The sequence below is a fragment of the Anolis sagrei genome, chromosome 2, assembly GCF_037176765.1.
Source record: "Anolis sagrei isolate rAnoSag1 chromosome 2, rAnoSag1.mat, whole genome shotgun sequence".
In the NCBI taxonomy this organism is placed as follows: domain Eukaryota; kingdom Metazoa; phylum Chordata; class Lepidosauria; order Squamata; family Dactyloidae; genus Anolis; species Anolis sagrei.
The window spans coordinates 205,873,367-205,898,600 of record NC_090022.1 but is presented as its reverse complement, the minus strand read 5'-3'; the positions used below and the strand labels follow the sequence as shown (position 1 = coordinate 205,898,600).

The window sequence follows — 25,234 nt, the reverse complement described above, 5'->3', positions numbered from 1 at the left end:
ACTTTCCTCACTTGTGGAGGAAGATAGTAATAATAAAAAGAACAAATAGAAATGAAGGGCCATCCAAAATGAATCTGAGGAGGAAATCAAGGAAAACACAAGATTATCAATGTAAACATTGATAAACAACTATGAAGTCAATTCAGTTTTTGAATGATAAAAGATACAAATGCATAATAACAAAGGATAAGAAGATTGCAGACAAACTGAGTGAATTCTTTGTATTTTTTTTGCAGATAGTTTTTTTCAGGAGGCAAAGCAATGTTGCCAAAAGTTGACATTGTAAGCAATGTCAACACCAAGAAATGTGGACTAAGGAGGGGAGGATACTTTTCGCAGATGTATTAAAAGTCTGATTTGATGCAGACTTTGGTTCTGGAGGGCCTAGTTCCCATGAATGGATGACAGGCCTTTTTTTGTCTCTCAACCATCATGTATAAAAGAAATGAAAAATGGTCTAATTTAATCAGTGGGAGGGATGTTGTTGTTGTTGTTGTTGTTGTTGCTGCTGCTGCTGCTGCTGATAAAATAATAATAATAATAATAATAATAATAATAAATACCTACCTTTCCCAGTGTCTGAAGTTGACAACAATAATAAATTAAGCACATACCAATTAAAATATCATATAAACACAATACATATTAAAACAACCAATTTATGCTTTAAATTTGGCATTTTAAAGTTGTCTGGATAGGCCCACCATACAAGATTTTTTTTGCTGCCCTACTAAACTCAGAGAGTTTACCCAGTTATTGAGACATTTATATGTGGAATATTCATTACACTTAGGAAAGCAATTTGAAAATCGTGTTATTTCAAGAGCTCAAATGTCACCCTTGATTTCAAATAAAGATGGCTGAGCTGCTTCATAAATTATGTCATTTAGCTGTCGTTTCATTGTTGATTCAATCAAGTTTATGAGGCGAAGAGATTAATTGAGGCAATGACTTGCATTCAGGGGTGAAATACATAGTGAGCAAAATGTGTGACTTGGCAAACCATGGGGCAAGCAAAGAGTGCATATGATTAAAACAAGCAAACAAGCTGAGCGAATAAATGTAGTAAGGGAGTAAAATGAGCCACCATAGCAAGTAAAACAAATGAAGAAAACAAATAAACAAGTGAGAAAAGTGACAACATTGTCCCCGCTGATTGAAAAGTTTTGACGCTGCAGTTCTGATTAAATTACCCCACTGCTGGTAACATTCTTGACAACATGAAATCCCCAGGCTGTATATTAAGGATGTCTGGACTGCAGGCTGTATGCTGTCTTAACCTCCTGTTTTGCAGATCTCAAACTTTCCTGGAACTGTTTTTAAGGTGAGGAGGACTCGAGGCTGGCAAGTAGCTCATTATCAATTTTGTGTACTTGTACAAATTTGTGTGTGGGCCTCAAGTCTACTGCTGACTTATGGTAACCAATGAATTAAGCGGGGTTTACTTTGGCAAGCAGTAGTTGGAGCTGGTTTGTAAAACTGTTCTCTGAATGTTGTACCTTTAGGATATTTAGGCAGACATGAGTGTCTTTGCAAGACATTGCAAATACAAAATATAGTGAATAACACCAGCAAAAACAGATAACAGCATGACTGCCTTGAAGACAGTTAAAAAACAACTATTATAGAATAGCTTTAGTTTAAAGCATAAAATAAATATTTAGAGAAAAGGGGAAATACTGGGTTGTTGTAGGTTTTTCAGGCTATATGGCCATGTTCTAGAAGCATTCTCTCCTGACGTTTCGCCTGCATCTATGGCAAGCATCCTCAGAGGTTGTGAGGTCTTTTTAAATATGTATTGTTTATATGATTTTTTAATTGGCATCTGCTTAATTTATTACTGTTGTCCACTTCAGACATTGGGACCTCATAACCTCTGAGGATGCCTGCCACAGATGCAGGTGAAACATCAGGAGAGAATGCTTCTGGAACATGGTCATATAGCCCGAAAAACCTACAACAACCCAGTGATTTCAGCCATGAAAGCCTTCGACAATACGAAGGGGAAATATACCAGACTCTATGAAGTCAATGCAGAGATGGCTATAAACAAGGGTGCTTCTGATTGGTAGTTTCCCAACTACATATGAGCCCCTATATAAACACCAGATTTGTTGTTCATTCGTTCAGTCATTTCCGAATCTTTGTGACCTCATGGACCATCCCATGCCAGACCTCCCTGTTGGCCGTCACCACCCCCAGCTCCTTCAAGGTCAATCCAGTCACTTCAAGGATGCCACCCATCTATCTTCCTCTTGGTCGGCCCCTCTTCCTTTTTCCTTCCAGTTTCCCCAGCGTCACTGCCTTCTCCAAGCTTTCCTGTCTTCTCATTATGTGGCTAAAGTACTTCATCTTTGCGTCCACTATCCTTCCCTCCAATGAGGGAACACCAGATATTCATAGAATCATAGAATCATAGAATCAAAGAGTTGGAAGAGACCTCATGGGCCATCCAGTCCAACCCCCTGCCAAGAAGCAGGAATATTGCATTCAAATCACCCCTGACAAATGGCCATCCAGCCTCTGCTTAAAAGCTTCCAAAGAAGGAGCCTCCACCACACTCCGGGGCAGAGAGTTCCACTGCTGAACGGCTCTCACAGTCAGGAAGTTCTTCCTAATGTTCAGATGGAATCTCCTCTCTTGTAGTTTGAAGCCATTGTTCCGCGTCCTAGTCTCCAAGGAAGCAGAAAACAAGCTTGCTTCCTCCTCCCTGTGGCTTCCTCTCACATATTTATACATGGCTATCATATCTCCTCTCAGCCTTCTCTTCTTCAGGCTAAACATGCCCAGTTCCCTAAGCCGCTCCTCATAGGGCTTGTTCTCCAGACCCTTGATCATTTTAGTCGCCCTCCTCTGGACACATTCCAGCTTGTCAATATCTCTCTTGAATTGTGGTGCCCAGAATTGGACACAGTATTCCAGATGTGGTCTAACCAAAGCAGAATAGAGGGGTAGCATTACTTCCTTAGATCTAGACACTATGCTCCTATTGATGCAGGCCAAAATCCCATTGGCTTTTTTTGCTGCCACATCACATTGTTGGCTCATGTTTAACTTGTTGTCCACGAGGACTCCAAGATCTTTTTCACACGTACTGCTCTCGAGCCAGGTGTCCCCCATTCTGTATCTTTGCATTTCATTTTTTCTGCCAAAGTGGAGTATCTTGCATTTGTCACTGTTGAACTTCATTTTGTTAGTTTTGGCCCATCTCTCTAATCTGTCAAGATATTGTACCTCAAACATTGCCAGGATTCAAAAAAATGTGATTTTTGTATTTCTCCCCACAAAAAGGGGGGAAAGGTGGGGAGAGAGTGAAAAATCAACCCCTAATCAACCTCACTTTTATTCAGATTTATTTTTTAATTCAGTTTGATTTCAGACATGCAGCTCTTCCTCATTGCAGTTGTCTATTCCTGCCATAACGCTATCATGGGGATCCTGAAAGTCTTAAAAATTTCCTCTAGTTGGAGCCCTTTTGGGAATGACTGTCCTCATGTGAGATGGCATTTGCTGGTCTCAGGTAAATCCTAGAAACATTGGCAGATATCTTATCTCACCTACTAAATAATAAACCAGTGACTAAGTAATGGCTCCTGGACTGATAGCCCAAAACCTATCATAAGAGTTAGCAGGCACATCAGTTGATAGAGGTCCATTCAGCTGCTGATACTGGTACAGGAGGATGAAATTTCCAGCCCCCTCCCAGTGAGTGAGATTACAATGAGGAATTGCATTGGGGCCCCGTTTCTGATTGACACTTTCAGGCCCCATCTACACTGCCATATAAAATCCAGGTCATCTGCTTTTAACTGGATTATATTAGCCTATACTGCCATATAATCCAGTTCAAAGCAGATGACCTAGATTTTATATGGCAGTGTAGATGGGTGCTCAGGGGCTGTAGTGGGCACAGCGGGTTAAACTCCTAAGCTGCGGATCTTGCTGACTGGAAGGTTGGTGGTTTGAATATGTGGGAATGGATGAGCTTCCATTGTCAGCCCCAGCATCGGCCAACCTAGCAGTTCAAAAACACGCAAATGTGAGTAGATAAATAGGGACCGCTTCTGTGGGAAGGTAACGGCACTCAATGCAGTCATGACTGAATTTCCACATGATGTCTATGGAGAATGCCAGCTCTTCAGCTTAAAAATTGAGATGAGCATCACCTCCCAGAGTCGAACCCGACTAGACTTAATGTCAAGGGGAAACCTTTACCTTTTTTAGATGGGGCTTCACTTGCTGGAGAGTAGGTTGGCAGCCAAACTGACCTCCATTTCTCAATGTGGCTGGTTGCTGTTAAGGTTAAGTTGAGAAACATTTGCGATCACACCAATAGTTCCATTATTGTGAATAAGGAGCAGCTATGGATTTATGACTCCATCTGAAATACGGGATGTTAGGCATTGCATTGGAGGACTGTTACGCTCCATATCCCCCAGCAAGTTGTGGAATCATGGGAGTTGCACAGAGAGAATATGGGCATTTTAATCTCCATAAGTAACTTTCCAACACGTTGTATAGACAAGGTTATATCAGGTGAGGAAATAAGGGCCACCCTGTGGAATGGATTTCAACAGAACGTGACAGCGTAGCACAATTTGTTTTCTCAGAGTTCTCACAGTTGGTTCTTTCTACATATTTTATGAGATGCAGCAGTGGTAATCATCCCAAGCAATGATGATTTATTGATACCGAGAAAGAGCAGAAAGGCCCATCAAAGACTGGGAATTCAGCCCAGCACAACACACCCATCAATCTGGTGGTGGGATTATTGGACTCCCCTCTCCACATCAGATTTCTTGGAGTTATTTCGCAGTCTATAAAGTGTCAAATCTGGCACCATTGGGTTTGATTTGCCCTTCTGCAAGTTGCAGTTGTAGGCTTTGGATTTTTGAGCCACAGGGAAACATGATCCACCCACACTACTTTTGTTTCTAGCCAGCTTCGCATAATGCGTTTCAGAGTATTTTGTTCTTCATTAAGGCATCTGAACTGGTTTGTTCATGATTACCTCATGGTGTTTTGCTGCCTGAGGCGATAGACACGATGGCACCCACCCACCCGTCTTATGTACAAAAAAGAGTTAGATTGAGTCTTATTTCAACCACGGTAAAGAGATAATGTCCTTCAGTTCATGGAAAGCAGCTAGATAGTTTTAAGAGTACAGAGCAGACTGTGAGACACAAACAATTTTGCTTTCAACAGAAGGAAAAAAACACAGTTCAAATGGAATAGTTAAGAGACAATAGTCACTGTCCCTTGGCATTTGCTGCCAGATGCAGTTGATTTATTTTGCCTAATGGTGGCCCTTGTTAAGGGCTTACTTACTTACTTAGTCAATCCCTCATTGTCCGAGTAAGATTGCCCGCCAAGGTCGGTGTACTGGCGTTGGGTCTGTAGATGACTGTGGAGCCCTATTCTTGACTTGCATCTTCTCCCGCAGTGAGGGCATTGGTTTCCAGGTGTAAGGCGGTCCCGGTTGAGGTTGACTTGACGCGCCTTCCTCTTGGAACATTTCTCTCTTTCACCCTCCATTCGTGCCTCTTAAATTCTACAGCACTGCTGGTCACAGCTGACCTCCAACTGGAGCGCTCAAGGGCCAGGGCTTCCCAGTTCTCAGTGTCTATGCCAGAGTTGTTAAGGTTCACTTTGAGCCCATCTTTAAATCTCTTTTCCTGTCCTCCAACATTCCATTTTCCATTCTTGAGTTCGGAGTAGAGCAACTGCTTTGGGAGATGTTGGTCGGGCATCCAGACAACGTGGCCGGTCCAGTGGAGTTGATGGTGGAGGACCATTGCTTCAATGCTGCTGGTCTTTGCTTCTTCCAGCATGATGACATTTCTCCGCTTATCTTCCCAAAACGAGGATATACTTTGATCATCTTCAGCACAACAGCACATCTTAGCAGACTGGTTTAGGAAAAAAACCTGTCTACCCACAGATACTGTGATACCTGGTCTGGTTTGGATCCGCAATCAGTGGATACTGTGTAGTCACCACCATCCCAGCCAGGGGCGGCTCAACCCATTACGCAAAGTAAGCACTTGCAGTATAGTTGATTTTGCCCAGGGGCGCTCTTGAGGTGCTCTTGGGGGAAAATAGACCTTGACATATGCGAGTTGTAGTTACTGGGATGTATAGTTCACCTACAATCAAAGAGCATTCTGAACTCCACCAATGATGGAAATGAACCAAATATGGCACACAGAGCTCCCACGACGAACAGAAAATATATATCAGTGATTGTTTGGGGGGGGGGGGCAAAATACTGTTTGCTTACTGTTGAAAATTACCTAGGGCCGACTCTGATCCCAGCATGGAACCAGTTCCTAGGGTGATTGTCTAGGCACTCTGCAGTGGAAGAGGTTCCTTTTAATTTACTTCCTAACTCAGTTTATGTTAGGTTTTTTTATAATGTTAATGCCTGAATATATGAAGACACAACATTAAAGCAGTGCTTGGAAAGCAGACGGGGTCTCTGAGAGCAATAAGAAAAAAATAGGGTGCACGCAGGCAAAAGGTCTTTAAAACTATTAGGTCAGTCTGCTGATTTAAAAAACAATACAGCCCCCCCCCCCCCCCAATTCTAAACACATGCATGTAAAAACAACTCGAGAACACCAGGATAATGCAATAAAACAGTTTACTCACAAAATTTTGTATGAGGAGATCATACAGGTGAAATCTTGGGTTTCAAGTAATCCAAAATATATCCAGGGAACTACATTTGGCTTGATGTACAAATAGGCCGCTGTAGCATGCAGGGAAGGTTACATCAGTAATGTGTAAAGGAAGAAAGCAAGAGAGAACGAAGAGAGAGAGAAAGGCAAAAGATTAGGGGTCCTTTTTATACCTCTCCTACTTCAAAGAGCAGGGGTCTACATGAGAGATACCATGTATTTATTTACAGCCTTTTTATCCTGCTCTTTTCAGCCCGAAGGTGACTCAGGGCAGCGTACAGATTGGCAACAATTAAATGCCACAATATACATGCATATCAATTAAAAACATTTTAATCACATAATAAAATCCATATAAAACCATTAAAACTATATAATGTAGGGCAAAAGGATGATAGCTGGGATCCTATGCTAGTAACTGGGAGCCTACGCTGGTTGCACAAAACGAGCCAGAATTAATGAAGGGAAGATGTGTGCAACATGGGTCAGAAAGGGGGGAACAGAAAGGGGGGCACAACAAACCTCCAAGCGTACTGCTTAAGGCGAGTGAAGTAATCTTACAGTTATTTACTGTTAAATGATAAACAACGGCTTACGAAGATGGTAAATGGGGTAGAAATGTTTCCTCTCCCTCTTTTCTGGTGAACAATGTTCTCAGGACTCTGACACAGCTGGGTCTCTCACTCACTCCACTGTCTCGCACACTTCTTCTCTTCCTCAATTCAGAGCCGCATTATGCAGCGTTGAGTCCCAGCTATTATACTTTTGCCTAATGTAGTTCACGTCGACCATCTCTCTCTGATATCCCAGCATGCAACTTTATGATTGGAAATAAAATGTTTGGAATGTTAGAGTGTTAGCTTTCAGCAACTAAACATGGTGACTACAGAAAAAAAGCTATCTCTAAATGCATGCTCGATTGTAAAATCAATCCATCACTTTAAGTGGCTGTACAGAAGTGCCTTAAAGGTGCTCTAATGGCAGTAATTAATCTTATTAAATGGCAATTCCAAAATCAAGTGGTTGGAGGGATAGATATTCACCAGCACTGTAGAATTATTGTAGTTTGATACCACTTTAAGTCTCTTACTTGACTTAGCTGATGGTTTGTTTGAAATAAAGGCTACTGACTGACTTTAAGTCTCATGGCTAAATTGCTGCAGATACACAAAGTATTATTTCATTGTTGTTGAAACTTCAAATATGTTATTGTACGACAGGTTTATTACTTATATACACAATATAGAGGAACAACTTATCTCTATCATGGATGTCTATATTCATGTAGAGAAACATAATAGTCTAATCTGTCTGATGATTTAAAGAGTCACTTGTAAATGTTTCAAAGGACTATTTGTGGCATACAAGGTTGTGCCAGAGAAGAGTTCTACACAGTGACCAGGTTACGACAAGGTATCCCAGGTGTTGTTCCTTGTTTCAGTATTGGTGATGAGAACACCTTCTTCAGGTAATGGATTCTTTTTAATATTTTTAAGAATAATATAATTCTTAATATTAATCAATTCCCGCAGAATCATGGGAGTTGTAGTTTTGCAAGGTCTTTAGCCTTCTCTGCCAATGAGTGCCCATGCCTCACCAATTTACAACTGCCATGGTGCCATAGCATTGAGTCATGGCACTTAAGGTGGTGTCATAATTTCATTTACTCTAGAGTGTGGATGCACACCATCTCCACAAAAGAGGAATTACGCAAGTTCATGAACACTCTTCCCTTCAAATATACTTTCCTACTCTGGTTTACCACTTCAAGATGGATTTGACCTTGGGCTTCTTCTGAAATATCTGAAATGAAGCCATTTCCTGGGTAGTAGAACTTTTTCTCACAAGCTAACCATGAAATGGACATGTTTATATGTTCAAACAGTCAAATAATTAATAAAGGTGTTTTTTTAAAGCTTTCTTATAAAGAGAGAGAGAACTGGTTCTCCTGACAGGGTACTGGAAGCATTGACTGGCAGTGACTCTCTGGGGCTCCTTTATAAAGCCCCACATTCAGAAGATGGGAGCTGAAACTGAAATCTTTGGCATTCAAAGTATGTATTCCACCATGAAACCATGGACTCTTTCCTTAATATGTTTTCTGTTTGGCCTTTATTCAGAAAAATATGAGGGGCATTCTAGTATTTTCAAGTGGCTCGGGAAAAGAAGAAAGGAGAATGACAATGAATTCCTTGGGAGAACAAATCTCAGTTGTTTAAAATCTTTTCTGCAGCATGGAAAACCGAACAGGACCTTTTATGGGCAGGGATTTGCTTTTGCTTACACTAAAACAGCTGTCACATTCCACCTTAGATGTAATTGCATATCAGTGATTCTTGTGTTTAAGTCATTAAGGGCAAACGGCACATGGTTTTACAATTTGCTTTACTGGACTTCTATAACACTGAAGAGAAGAAACAACAACAGGAACAATATCGTCATCAACAACAGCCAATATGTTACTCTGAAGACACTCCCTCTCAGTGGATTATGGAAGCTAAGCAGCTTGGGGGCTGATTAATACTTGGATGGGAGACTACCAAGCATTCCAAGGATTGCCAAGGAGGCCCAGGAAAAAATCCAGTCTAAAACCCTGGAGAGATCTTGTAATCAGTTGGAACAAGCAGTTCTGAGCTAGATAGACCAGGGGTCCTCAAACTAAGGCCCGGGGGCCGGATACGGCCCTCCAAGGTCATTTACCCGGCGCTTGCTCAGAATCAACCTAAGTCTGAAATGACTTGAAAGCACAAAACAACAACAATAACAACAATTCTATCTCATCAGCCAAAAGCAGGCCCACACTTCCCACTGAAGACCAATTAAGTTTATATTTGTTGAAATTGTGCTTCATTTTAATTATTGTATTGTTTTAAAGTGGTTTTTAATTATTTATTTATTTATTTATTTGCCTTACTTATATACCGCTGTTCTCAGCCCGAAGGCGACTCACAGCGGTTCACAACAAATACGAACAGCAAAAATTCAGTGCTACAGTATAGAAACAGTTAACAACCTAACACATTACACAATTAATAAACAGTTACTACAATACCCATACACTGTCGTCTCGTCATCAAAAACATGTTCCAGATTTTTGCACTACAAATAAGATATGTGCAGTGTGCATAGGAATCTGTTCATGTTTTTTTTTCCAAATTATAATCCGGCCCTCCAACAGTTTGAGGGAGTGTGACCTCTGTTTACAAAGTTTGAGGACCCCTGAAATAGACCAATTGTTTGACTTAATTGTAAAGCAGTTTTGCTTTAACCTTTGGCAATAGATATTTTAGTGCATTTTGGAAGTCATGTCAAAGAAGGGATGTACTTGAAAAAAATGAATGCTCAGTGATTGCTGTGGCTGAACACTTGCTAACTGCGTAAGACGGGGATTCACTATTTCACTGACATGGAAGTCAGTAGCCACCTCTGATTTCAGATTAATGAAAAGTTGAAAATTAGTCATTAGAGAAACATGAAAATGAAAGCTGATGCTCTGAAATCTAGGTACACTTTTTTCTTTAAAAAAGATGTGTAGAGATTACAACTATATTTGGTTAGTTACAGCTATAGTATACTCATAATAGAGGCTGTGTCTATTTATGAGGTGGAACTGGTAATGCAAACAACATGTTTAGCATGGCAATGAGGTTAGGTTTTTTGTTTTGCTGTTGATAAAAGCTAAATTACATAGTATTCTAAGCGTATGCAGTTATTTTTTTATTCAGAGATAAACACACACTCTAGTTGGCATTTTCATCGGTCCCTTCCCTCAAGTTAAATCTTTAAAAAGTGGAGAGAATTTCAGAAGGCTGAATTTACCCATATCCAATTAATTTGTAGTAAAATGCCCCAGAGCCACTCCAATGCATCATAGAAACATTCCTTAAATCCATTTCAGTGTTCAGATACAGGGTGTATTGATGTAGATGTGTGACCAACCACAAGCAGCCCCCTTGCAGAGACTTGTTAGTGATGGCACCTTTCCTGATCAATTTTGTGAGGACTTGAAAAGAGACGCCATGATGTAACAGGTTTGAATGGAAAGTCATGTGTTGGCAGCTGATTGGCTGAGCATGCCAGGGGCCAGAGTTCTGATTGGCTGCTACTGAGACCACTGGTTCTAACTGCCACTTTCACTTTGGACAGTGAAGAGAGTGCTGACTGAAAACAGCCAGGTCTGAAGCCTGATCATTTTTAAGGCATGAGTCATATTTTAGAGACTATTTAAAAGGACTGTTTTATTCCCTCTATTCTCTGTGTGGATTCAAAGAGACTGCTATATATATTGTTGCCCTGTTTGGACTTTTGAACTGAAGTAAAGGTACTGTTACATGTTACACAAGCCCGAGTGACACTTTATTATACTTCAGGGTATATCTTGGTTTTAAAATTGTGGTAATGCTTCTGTTTATTTACATTTACCAAGCCCCACAAATTTGATATGTGATTTGGAGCCCAGCATGCCCAGGCTCCGGAGGATAGAATAAGACATGAATGGGTTGAAGGCAAAGAACAGAGGCTTTATTCACTTGGCTAAGGTGGATGTCAGGTAAGTCTGGGCTCTCAAATCAGACATTAAGGCAAAGGGAACATACAAAGACATTTATAGAGGTTTGACAGCTATTGAAACAATGGACTTTTGCTCCCCCGAGCCCTGATTGGTGCATGCAGGAGCAGTCTGGGATCCGTGCACTGATTGGTTGAAATGTGCCATCTGCTGCTGCAGCTGATTGGACCCTGAATCTGGTGAGAACTTTAACAAACTTTCATTGCTCAGTATAAAGATTGTGGCTATGGACTGCCTTTGGTGGTTACATGGAGGAATGGAATGCGGATAGGATTCAGGTCGATGGGTGCTAATGATTGTTTTCCTGCCAGCCTAGATGGGACAATGAGTCTGGACTAGTGAAACAATGAGTGTTGCTTTGAAGTTAAATAAGGGCTGCATCTACACTGATGTATATCCCAAGATCTGATCCCAGATTATTTTCTTGCCTCGGATTATCTGGCAGTGTAGATTAATATAATTCAGTTCAAAGCAGATAATCTGAGCCCCTTCTACAGTGCCATATTATCCCGATTATCAAAGCAGATAATCCACATTATTTGCTTTGAACTGGATTATATGACTCCACATTGCCATATAATCAAGTTCAAATCAGATAATCTGCATTTTACATGACAATGTAGAAAGGGCCTGTGATCAGATCCTGGGATATAGAGAAGTGTAGATCTAGTCAGTAGTTTAATTTGCATTTTAAAACAAAAATACTGATTTTTCAATTAAGCAAAGAAAATTGATGAAGGCACTCTATATGAAGCAAGCCATTTCTGAACTCACAAACATAAAATATGTTACTGTTTTTATAATTATTCTGCACAATGACTATATCAGACACTAGTTATTTCAATTTACAAGACTGTGGCTGGCATGATAATAAAACACACAGTATCTCAATAGGCAGCCATTTCTGAACTCCAGTTATAGCTATTAGTTTCCTTCTTCCCAAAAACATGTACCATTTAAAATCTATTTTCAATACATGGCTCTGTTTTTGCTCTTTGCTCCAGGTCTTAAAGTGATAGTTGATATTTGTCTCCTAGTAACATCTGCTTTCAATTCACACGCTGAAAATATTCCTGGTTCAATAAAACATTTCATGACTTTTTCAAATGGCACGTGATTTACTCAAACACATTACACCATTTCAAACATTCCTGATACTTGTTTTATGAATTGGGATGTAGTGGTAAATTTGGAAATGCAGAGCCACATCATGATAATTATATTCTCTACTGTCTGCAAGGAGATGTCGAAAATGTGGGTTGGTTGTGTTGAAGTAAAAAACAAACAAACACATTTTACTAGAAATTATCATTTCTACCAAGAGCCAGTTTATGCTCATTAAGCATCAACACTGCACATGAATTTTTTGTGTAGTCTTAATATTTTTTTTGTCAGTAAATGTTTGATTTGCATACCTATATTATATTCCTATAAACCCAGGGTCATGTAAAAAATTCTCAAGCCAAAAGGGGTCATGAGTGGAAAAGTTTAAGAAGCCCTGGTCTAAACCAACAATTCAACAATTTTTAATGGTCTGTTTTAGGTACTTTGTGCCATATGTAAGCTGCCCCGAGTCCCTTTGGGGAGATGGAGTTGTTGTTTGAAACACAGCAAGATTAGTATGCAGTAGACAAGATCACTATGCTAGTTGCTGTATTGGATCACATGTCAGACACTTCCCAAGTGTCTAGGACTATGTGATGTATCGACGAATAATGCTTGCAGATCCCAGTAGGCTGGTCCTTTGCAGCTGACAGATGGTAATTTAATTTTGTTAGTGCTGATTGCATTTAAGTGCAGGGCAAAGTCTTTAGGCACTGCACCAAGTGTGCCGATCACTACTGGGACCACCTTGACTGGCTTGTGCCAGAGTCTTTGCAGTTCGATTTTTAAATCTTGTCTCGTGTCGGCTTTTCCAGTTGTCTCTCTTCAATCCTGCTGTTGTCTGGGATTGCAACATTGATAATCCATACTTGGTTTTTTTAACATGATCGTGAGGTCAGGAGTATTGTTCTCCAGAACTCTGTCAGTCTGAATTCAGAAGTCCCAGAGTACTTTGACGTGTTCATTTTTCAGGCTTGTGATACCACCAGTTCTTTGTCGCAGGCCGATGGTATTTGTGGCACAGGTTCCAATGAATCATCTGAGCAACGGTGTTATGCCTCTGCTTGTAGTCTGACTGTGTGATCTTCTTGCAGCAGCTGAGGATAGGTTGATTTATACTCATGTATAACTGACCTCATGTATATCGAGATTTATGGATTTTGATATGATATGCGGATAAGTAGAAAGCTATTTCACACACAGAGAGAAAGTGTTAGTGCCACCATCACGATTTTCTGTCCTAGGCTTTCCAAAGAGCTAGAATTGGCACTGTGGGAGAAGGAATAGAGGAGATTGATGATTCTTTTAGGTTTTCCTGGAATTGACTAAGCTAGCCAATCCACTCTACCCAGAGAAGGAGACAGTTTACTATTTTTGAACAGTCTTCATGTTGACCGATGCCTAAGTTTTTTGAGATTAATTTTTGACTAAAATTTCTAAACGTATAAATGGGGATATAAGGTAAATAAAATTATAAAATTTTGGAATGAATGAATTTTGATCCTGGTTGGGAAGGAAATCAAGCCTACTTCTGCCCTTAATGTTGTTGTTCATTCGTTCAGTCGTCTCCGACTCTTCGTGACCTCATGGACCAGCCCACGCCAGAGCTCCCTGTCGGCCGTTACCACCCCCAGCTCCCTCAAGGTCAGTCCAGTCACTTCAAGGATGCCATCCATCCATCTTGCCCTTGGTCGGCCCCTTTTCCTTTTGCCTTCCACTTTCCCCAGCATAATTGTCTTCTCTAGGCTTTCCTGTCTCATGATGTGACCAAAGTACTTCAACTTTGTCTCTAGTATCTTTCCCTCCAGTGAGCAGTCGGGCTTTATTTCCTGGAGGACGGACTGGTTGGATCTTCTCGCAGTCCAAGGCACTCTCAGAACTTTCCTCCAACACCACAGCTCAAAAGCATCGATCCTCCTTCGCTCAATCTTCCCTAAGGTCCAGCTCTCACATCCGTAGGTTACTACAGGGAATACCATGGCTTTGACTAGGCGGATCTTTGTTGCCAGTCTGATGTCTCTACTCTTTATTATTTTATTGAGATTGGACATTGCTTTCCTCCCAAGAAGTAAGCGTCTTCTGATTTCCTGGCCACAGTCTGCATCTGCAGTAATCTTTGCACCTAGAAATACAAAGTCTGTCACGGCCTCCACGGTTTCTCCCTCTATTTTCCAGTTGTCAATCATTCTTGTTGCCATAATCTTGGTTTTTTTGACGTTTAGCTGCAATCCGGCTTTTGCGCTTTTCACCTTCTTTCTGCCCTTAATACAGAAGCACAAATAACAGGTAGAAGTTAGAGCCTGTTTCATTTTTTTAGGTATTATGGATTCACCAAAATTTTGCTTTGTATAAAAGCACTCAAGCCCTCAACTTTGTCCTCAGCGTTTGTCACCAGGGGGAACCAAATTCCTTCCTTCTCTCTGTTGAAATTCTAGAACTGCTTGAAATAATCTTACATGAGGTTTCCTAGAAAGCATTTCAGAGAACAAAATCCCTAAATATCTGTAAGTATTAATTTATTCTATGACATTTCTATATGCTATTTGTTTATCTGATTTCCATATACAGTATGTCTCAATGGCTTGGGGGTTAAACCCATAATAACTTTATATTTTGTAAATAATTTTCCTTTCTTACAGATTTTTATACTGTTAAAACCTGCATTAACACGTACTAGAAAATCATTAAAATATAATTTTCTTCTGCCCACTATTTCAATTTTAAGGGCAGAAAATGACTATACAGTTAGACAATGGCCTAAATCCAGCTATTACTCACTGATAGAATAGGGTCATTAAATAACCAGGAATTTGTTAAGTTAATGCTTACATAAAGTCCATTGATTTAATGAATTTGTTTTAGTTGGGACTAACAGCTGCATTTGAGACATTATCCGAAAAGCGAATTAGTTTCTTAGTGGGCTACAAAGAGTTCCCTTCAAAAAAGGAGCATGACCACACATCTAAGCAGTTTTCAGGACAGTATCATCCCAATTTGCAGAGATTTTAGGGCCAAAGAAAAAGATTGGGATGCTTCCTTGTCAAGTCAAAAGGGGTATATATGTGTGATGCCACCTTAGTGGCCTCTTGTGTAAAGGTTATGAAATTGAGTGTGAAAGACAATGTGAGTTTTCTGAACAAATATCCGCCTCAATCCAACATTCCCTTAGCATAAAATAAATATAAGCACCACACAATGCACATACAGAATAGTAACATTGTGCAGCACATGTTGGCAAGGTGTCATTGTGAAAAGCACGATACATTTTGCACAACTGCATTGCAAAATATAAATTAAGCAATTGCCATGCAAAATCTTCATGCAAAATATAGCATGCACAACAACAGAAGGTATGCAACTGCAAGGATGCGGCAGAGATGAACATGTTGGCACAATTATGCATCCACTGCTATGAGCAAAACAAATCCATTGCACAATGGTGACATGTTGGCTCTATGTGAGTAGCATACCTATACGAGGGACAGGGCCTTCTCGATGGTGGCCCCTCGACTTTGGAACTCCCTGCCATTAGAGATCAGAACTGCCCCCTCCCTCATGACGTTCAGGAAACTAACAAAGACCTGGTTGTGGAACGCGGCATTTGACAACTGATTTAATTCTTTGCCCACATGAAAGGAGGATGATGAATGGGATTGTGATGGTGTTGGACGATTTGGCTCTTTTAACTGTGATGATAATGTTTTAATGTGTATGGTGCTGATATTTTAATCGTGTAATGAAGTGGCATTGTGTTGTTATTGTATATTCTTTGTATGTTAACACATGTTGTGAACCGGTCCGAATCCCTCTTTGAAGGTGAGAGGGTCGGTATATAAAACCTCGAAATAAATAATAAATAATAAATATATCCCTACCACAATTCCAACCATTGGGTGCATCAAAAATATTAAAATATTTTAAAATGGTCAAAATGTACCTTTTCGGTGTCAGGAAACCCTGATGAGAAGTATCCTGAAATGATAAGCATCTTCACTGATATGGACCCTTAAGGTAACTCTGTCATAGATCTGAGAGTGTATAACTCACCTAAGGCCATCCAGTGGGTTTCCATGGTCAAGCAAAGAATTGAATCCTGGTCCCCAGAATCATAGTCCAACTCTCAGGCCATTACACAAAACTTACTTTCTTATCTACACAAAATTCATATGTGGTCAATTTGCAGAGAAAACAGCACTTGAAGGACAGGAAACCTATTACAGAAGGGTGAAACTTCACACATATTCACCCTGTTCATCCTCTCATGCCTCTGTAAAGGCAGGTGAAGCGGGACACTTCACCTGGACTTTTGTGATAAGGTCGTAAGAAAGAAAAAAGTTATCAATGATAACTAGATGAAATCTTTGTGTTCTTGATAAGGGATCAGGCGATACTTTAGATGTTGCTGAGTGGGAAGACTGAAGATCGTTCACCAATGGCTATCATGGCTGGAGTTGGTGGAAAATGTGGCCAAACAACTTCTTGAAGTTCATACCTTCCCCATCTCTAGATTCTAGGGATAAATAATAATGGAGAGCTGTGGGTTTAGTATCAGTGGTGGTGCATGTGGAAAATCAATATGTGGAAAATCATCTCCTATTTCTAAATCCTGGAGATAAACAATAGTAGTGAATTGTTGGTTTAGTGCCAATGCTGGTGGATGTGCTATGCTAATTCCTTGAAACTAGGATTGGGAGATGAAAGCATCTCTATTAAAAGGAAATGGTAAAGGTTTTCCCCTGGCATTAAGTCCAGTCATGCCCGACTCTGGAGGGTGATGCTCATATCAATTTCTAAGCCAAAGAGCCGGGGTTGTCCGTAGACCGCTCCAAGGTCATGTGGCCGGCATGACTGCATGGAGCGTCGTTACCCTCCTGCTGGAGTGATATCTATTGATATACTCATATTTGCATGTTTTCGAACTGCTAGGTTGGCAGAAGCTGGGGCTAACAGTGGTAGCTCACAACGCTCCCCGAATTCGAACCTGCATCTCTATTAGGACATCTCAAAAATACCTTTGCCCATGGCCATGGCCAACTACTGAAAGAAAAGCATTGGGAATCAATCAGAATTAGCAATACTGGGACTGATGAATAAGCTGTGTGCTGCTTCATATCTACATAGGAAGGCTTTTGCCTTCTTGGGTACTTCCCATGATGCTAGATTAAATTAGGAGTGGAAACTGTACTCCTCTAAACATTGCAGGGTTACAGCTACCATCAACCCTAGTTAACAAAGCAAGTAGTGGGGAATGATGGAAACTAAACTTCAGCACCATTTGGAAGGCCACACAATTTCTTTGCCTAATTAAATAGACCTTTGGTCTAATCTAGCGCATGAGGAGTTTCGTAAAACATGCAGCACTAAAGAAAAACTCTGAGCATTTTTCACCCTTGGCTGAGATGGCAGCCTAACAGCTTCTGTTGGCCTGTGCCATGCTATTATTTTAGAAAGGCATTGAGGCATTGTGCTGCTCAACTGTTTGCTTAAAAGGAATTCTGAAGGGATTTGCGTTCTCTTGTTTCATGAGCCCTCACATGTTGATACTGCCCGAAGTGGAAGCACACCAGCTGGCTGTGTCCATCACAGCTACCAAGTCTGAGAATTCCTGATTATACTTAGAACCCACAGAGTCAGTGGCGGAGAGGAACGTTGCAATGAACCATGCTTTCAAATTGAGCAGCCGCGAAGGAATATGCCTGTCTTTGACTAAAGAAGACGGATCCCATTTTCCCCCTTCCTTGGATTAACCATGAAAGACTCGCTCAACATTCCACTTGTACATATCTTTACTCTGGCGGCCTTCAGCTTGGCTGAAAGACTCCCAAAAGGTTGGTGTGAATAATGAACATCTTCTTAGCTTTGCCACTCATAACATATTTTCTCTATAACCTGGGGCAAGCCAGGCAAGTGGGATAAATATATAAGCCACGTAGATCTGTATGAATGAGCTCATTTCCCCCATGCAGTTGCATCTGTGACTGCCTTTGAAAGGAAAGTATGGAAGAACCATCCCCTTTTCAGATTTACAAATCTCCATTGGAAAGCAGTGCTCTGCTGTGTTTGTGTGGTAAGACTGTTTATCTTAAGTACCAAGTCAAGCACAAGTGATAAGACTGAAACTGTTTTCATGAATTCATAGTTGAATGTATTTTAGCATGGATGGTTAACTGGGAATAAATCTCACTGGACATCATAGGACCTCCAAGTAAATATAGTTTTGAGAAAGCTGCATGAAATAAGTGTTTAAAGTTATTCTAGATAGATAGAAGGATGCAGGCAAACTTTGATATTTTTTAGTTCCTGTGCAAGCTATATATATAGGGGGGGGGGGGGAATTAATGGGAAAATGAGAACTTTTGGTGAAATGTTATGGAGATTTATTCAGAAGCAGATCCCACTATGTCAATACAGCTTATTCTCGGATACATGTGCATAGGGGCACTGCTTTCCAATATAAATCTATATGTAGTCTCAAAAGTAAATTCCATTGATTTCACTGAGATTTTCTTCCAGGTAAATTAGTACAGCATCCTCAGTGATTTCAAAATGCTTTGATGCCATTTCAACTCTGAAAACAGTTCGAAATACATTTGAGAGAAAGTACAAGTGTTTATTTTGAGACAAAATACATCAGTATGTATTTTACTTGGGAATGTTCATGTGGAAAAGTTAGATAATAATACTGAAATGGATCAGAGGTTATCAATAAGCAAATACACACAAGAGGAAATGCAGTTTCATTTATCCTTATATAGTTATTTCCATGTATCTATATATGATTATACAGATACAATTGTTTATTACAGTTTTGTGAAAAATTAAAGACATAGTCCTGTTAACTCCAATGAGATCTGTACTAATATTATAAATCTATGCATACATAATATTATAATGATATTTATTTTTCTTAGATACAGTAATGAATCTTCAATTTAAGCATATCTAAATATATCTGTATAGGATAATATCCAACTTGAGCCAAGCATTTTTAGATGATTATTAATTCTAGAGGCAAAGTTATACATTTTGGGGAGCTCTTTGAATTTTCCTCCGACATTGCTTTTCAAAAATACAAGGGCACCCTTGAGAGGCTGAAATTGGAGGTAGAGAACAAGCAGGTGGAAACAGAACCATTTATCCACCTAGCTACTGGGCGCATTGTTCACAGAAAAGAAATATGGAGGTCTAGCATAACTTGGAAAGGAGACAGAGAAGCACAATTCTGAGTCAATATACAGTATGATCCCCATATCTTCGAAACTGAGGATTCCTTTACCGTAGAGTCTCACTTATCCAACCTTCGCTCATCCAACATTCTGTATTATCCAACGCAGTCTGCCTCCCGCCTGGATCCACAGGTGTTTCAGTACATTGTGATATTTTGATGTTAAATTTGTAAATACGGTAATTACTACATAACCTTACTGTGTATTGAACTGCTTTTCTGTCGATTTGTTGTAAAACATGTTTTGGTGCTTAATTTGTAAAATCATAATATAATTTGACGTTTAATAGGCTTTTCCTTAATCTCTCCTTATTATCCAACATTTTCACTTATCCAACTTTCTGCTGGCCCGTTTATGCTGGATAAGCGAGACTCTACTGTATATTTATGCAACCAAATATGTTTTCTTGAGGCATTTTCTAGGTCCTCCACTGCAACATGAGTGTATTCTTGGGCCAGGAATTGTTTATTTCAATAAGATTTGATAATACCTGCTATTTCATATATCCATGTCTGGGAACATATTCCTAGTGGATATAGGCGTTGTACTGTATCCCAGAAATGGAAATCCTAAGCAGTCCCTCCCCCAGGTTTTTTTCCTGTTTAACTAAAGGCACTCTCCTGTTTGTTTTTCATTTTAAAAGTCTTCCCTACACCATGAGATATGCAACTCCATTTCTTGTGAATTTCGCCGCTAGGGCCATTGGTTCTCCCAACAGCATTTTATCAGTTGAGATTAATATTTATAAATGACTTTTCATGTGAAAAAATGTGGTGGAATGAAGATTTGGAAAAATGTTCCAACTGAGTGTTTGCATGAAGTTCATTAACATATTGGCATCAAGATTATGTAAACAGTTCAAACCAACAGTGCTGTCAACAGCTTGATAAATGAGCTGGAAGCAAAATTTTAGCCTTCAGTTAGTTTCCAGGTCCATAAAAAGCTGATCCGTAACGTTCTTTGTTGTATATATGCACAACGTAATGATGAAAATGAAATGAATAGCATTCATCTTATTTTTTTGGCAACTTTGCATAGAGGATTTGTTATCCTGCAAAGAAATATTTATCCTCAAACTGGATTTGTTCACTGTACAAATAAAAGATTATCAGGTACATATTAATTGCTGGGTGTTACACAAGGTTGTTTAGACACAACTAATTGAAAAAAAGACAGTGTTGTATACTTCTTTTAAATATATTTGGCTTAGCAATAGTTATGAGATTCAGAACTTGAGTAAGAGGACACTTGTTTCCAAATGTCCCACTTCCTACCACCTACATGAAATATTTAAAATGGAAACAAATTTGACTAGCGATGGGTGACACTCATATATCTTCCCTAATGCAGAAGTGTAAATCAAGATGATCTTCCCTGAAAGGAATACTTTGGAAAATAGCTCCATTAATTCTGAGTAGTACATTTCAAAACCACCTTGAAGACCATCTCATTTATGATGATATCTACAGGAATATAGCAGGGTCAAAACCTCTTATTCTGAAATATCTAAGAATCTCATAAAAACTTTCCTGGCTGCTGCTGTTATAAGATTCATAACAGGTACCAATATTTTGATGGCAATAGTATCAGAGAAGGAAGTCTCTCTTATCCTCCTCACTCTTTTTTAGTAGCGGCCAATGCAGAGAGGGATCCAGAAGATATACATGAATTTTGCCCTTCCATCACATGAGCAAGTGATGGGAAAAATAGATGCAGTGATACATGGAAAGGTTTTCTAGCTTGGGTTGCAATGGAATGGCACAGTTTGGAACACTGGTGTGCATTCTGAATAAGCTATGTTTACACTCTGAACTGGATCATCAGCATTTGTGAAGTTTGCCAATAGTATTAGTCGAGAAAAGAAAAACCTACAGCAAAGCCCCGATGTGTTTACCTGCCTATTTTACCACTGCAATCACATTAATTTTTTCTCCTTTTAAGCTTTGGAGTAAGCTTTGGACTGTTCCTAAGAATAAGAATAAGAATAAAAATAACAATAAGAAGAAGAATGCTTTATTTATATCCTGTTTCCTCCCCAAAGGGACTCGAAGCTGCTTACAACAAATAGAAACAAATTATAATAAATGCATACATTGTCAAAAATAACTCAACAGTAATAAAATAAGCAAAGCAAACACAAACCATAGTACATATAACTAAAAAAATGGCAACTAATTTCAAACAGTTTAAAACATCTCAGTACTTACTTTAGTTTGTAAAACAATAGGATTTAGTTAGAGTTTGATCCCTTAAGACCTCAATCAAGTATATTACACATTGGCCATTGTTGAAAGCCTGTTTCCAGAGCCATGTCTTGAAAATTGCCAGTGTGGCAGGCAGTCTGGCCTCCCAGGGGAGAGCGTTCCAGAGCTGTGGGGCCACAACCAAGAAGGCCCTTTTCCTAGTCCCCACCAACTGTGCTTATGATGGAGATGGAACCATGAGAAGGGTCTCCCCAGCAGATCTCAAGGTCCAAAGGGTTTCATAGGGGGAGATGTGATTGCACAGATAGGCTGAACCCGAATCATGTAGGGTTTTATAGGCGATAACCTGCAACACTTTGTAACACCCAGTCCCCAGCCTTTCAACAGTGCAGCATTAATGGGATCTTGCCAGTTCCAGCAAGAAGCGACAGAGATCTAAACCTATATGGAGAGTAGAAGTCTTATAGCATTTTGCAGCTGTGAAACTATGTATTCAGCTAACATTGAATCAGCAACTAGATCCAGTTCTTAAGCTTCTGGTTGCCCACCCTTATTTAGATCTTCTCTATTATTTCATTTCCTTTCATAAACCTTGACAGAAACTCATATGTTTTGTTATTTTTCAGTGAGCAGGGAAATAGTTTAGCATTTCCTTAAGTTCAGGAGAATCCACTGAGGATTTTTTTTGTAGCATTCTCTGTGATTTTCTGTAGACAAAGTGTCTGACATGGCTGTGAACAATGTGTTGTTTCCTCTAAGTACTGGATACCCTGGATGCCCCTGGCATCCATATTCTGAAAAAAACTGTTTACAGGATGGCTTTGTGTGCCAAGAGAAGCATGCTGAAAGAAAGGAATTAATAGGAGGTGCCCTCTTGATCTCCATTACTCAGAATTGCATGACACAATATAAAATATTTACAGTTCCTCAAGACCATGTTGAGTCATTGCATGAAACATAACTCTTTCTATGCCTTTAAGAAAAAAGGAATGACATGTGCACATCCATTGATATTACTGCAGAAGAATGCTATTTCATAGAGTTACCAGAAGTTTTTTCATTGTGCAAAAATTAACACCAGATATTATTCTTAGACATTAAAAAGGACCTTATATGACTATGGTGAGGCCTTCGTGACATTCATTTTGCAAATCTTTAGGAAAGTTATGATGACTGGTTACAGTATGATGTTCATCCATTGGGATGAGCCTTTATTTAAGCTATTCCAGTTGGTGATAACATTTTGGGGCTTCTAAAGAGTTGACATGCCCAAAAGTCTGTTTTTTGGTTGAATGATAGGCAGCTATTGAATTCAGTTAGTGAAACTCAAGGCTCCGTCCTGAAGTTTATTAATTTTCTTCAAGACAGTTTTGTTTATTCTTTCTTTCCAGCTCCCATGATCACCACTCCCCTTGAAACTGTGGATGCTCTCGTTGAAGAGGAAGCCACCTTTGAGTGTGTAGTAGAGTCTTTTCCCCAAGCAGAGATTACTTGGACACGTAACAACATTCCTATCAGGTAAAAATTGTGTTATCTAAAGAGGTATAGACCCTGGCACATCAAGCAATATGCTAAAAGTATAGAAATAGAACAGAGTTCGGAATTGTGTAGCTCTCAGATGTTAAACTGTAGGTTCCTGTATTCCTCACATATGTATATGCAGGCTCAATCTTCTGGGAACTGCAGTACAACATCTGGAGGACCACACAAGCCCTACCTCTACTGTTGAAAGTGTAAGACTAGATCTTTAAAGTGTAACAATAATCAATTGTACTGTGATCTTTACAAAAGCCAACTTATTCAGTATGAAGTTGTGTCCCACCAGGTGCATCACAATGTTGCACTCATTAAAGCTCCAGCATATTGCATGCTTACTTTGACCCTGCTAGATGGCCACAGTGGCTCTTTCACCATTGTTGCAGTGGCCACGGAGCTCAAAAGAGCTCCTTGTTGTCCTGGGGTCCCATTGTTGACATTTGCTCCTGAGTTCCACAGGTGCCTTTGCAAATGCCAGCAATGCCACCCCAGGACACCCAGGAGCTCTCTCAAGCTCCATGGTCACTGCAACAATGACATCAAAATCACCAAGGTAGGTGCCATAACCCTGCCACCATGCTGCAGGAGCTAGGGAAAGCAGGGTGGCCATGTAAAAAGAGAGGTCAGTTTCCGTTCAGACCGAGCCCAACTGTTTATATGCCCCTGTAGTGTGGGGCTGCTCCGAAGCTTTGGGGAAGCACCAGAGCATTTCCCAACTTTGGCTAACATAGGGCAAAGTGGTCTTCTCCTGCATCAGGGGTGAGAAGGAGCTGTATGACATCTGAATAACATGTTTTAATCATTATCCAATTAATATTTATTCTGATGTTTTGTTGTTTAATTAATATGTTTATTATCGTGATTTGCTGATTTGTTGATTGATGAATGTTGTTTGTCTTGGTTGGGTGAGTATTATTATGTATACTGTATTCTTTTCTATTGTGAGCCGCCCCGAGTCCCTTCGGGCAGAGGGGGCAGGATATAAATAAAGTTTTATTATTATTCATTATCTGGATGAAATGGGGTTGATTCTTGCCTGCCAAACTCTATCGTGCCCATGTAGATTCAAAAACAACTGGTCTCAAAACTTTTCTGTACAAGCAGTGTCTTCAGAGCAAGTTCTCAAATTCATGACTACTTAATACAAAGGAAGTATCAACACAGCCTGTCACTATACAGCTTTTTCCATGTATTTCAGGCTTTTTGACACCCGATACAGCATACGGGAAAATGGGCAGCTCTTAAAAATCCTGAGTGTGGAGGACAGCGATGATGGGGTCTACTGCTGCACTGCAAACAATGGCGTAGGAATCACTGCAGAGAATTGTGGTGCTTTACAGGTGAAAATGAGTAAGTGTGTGAATTGAAACTCAGTTCAAGTGAAAAAAAGAAAGAATGAAGCATTTTCTTTGCCTTGAAGTCATGTTTCCATTTCATTTCCTTACCTCTGTGGGCATATATGGGCAAAGTGTACCCTCCATTTTTTGTGTACTCATTGCTTCCCATCACCAAGATTTTGCAGCAGATAACTAAATGGGCTATAGTCAAAGAGAAAAGCAATGAAGTGCACTGTAATCAATGCAATAACCAAAATCATAGTCCATGCCATCAATTCAGTTTCTTGTATAATGATCAATACTTTGACATTAATTAATGTCAAAGGATATGCAAAGTTAATTTGTATATAAAGATATCTGAAAGTCATTGGACTTTATATTACAGATAAAAGACTTTACAGTTGATGAACAAGTAAAAGACTCTATGGTCCAATGAACAAAAAATGTGGGCCAAACAATAACTAGAAGAATGGAAAGAGCTCTGGAAAAAGTTACAAAAATATGCCATCAAAGTAAATTTCTATAAAATGACATATAAATGGTATATAACGCCAGAAAAGCTATCAAAGTTTTACAAAAA

General features: G+C 39.7%; 1 protein-coding gene across 1 annotated transcript in view; it reads left to right on the top strand.

Annotated features, from left to right (window-relative positions):
* Positions 1-17,883: 17,883 nt before the first annotated feature.
* The window catches only part of MUSK (muscle associated receptor tyrosine kinase), a 58,331-nt gene continuing 50,980 nt past the window's right edge, over positions 17,884-25,234 (top strand). Inside the window, exons 1-3 of the mRNA XM_060762512.2 lie at positions 17,884-18,179; positions 23,173-23,299; positions 24,516-24,667. Coding sequence (XP_060618495.2) covers positions 18,101-18,179; positions 23,173-23,299; positions 24,516-24,667 — 358 coding nt within the window. The 5' untranslated portion in view covers positions 17,884-18,100. The remainder of the gene's footprint in view (positions 18,180-23,172; positions 23,300-24,515; positions 24,668-25,234) is intronic.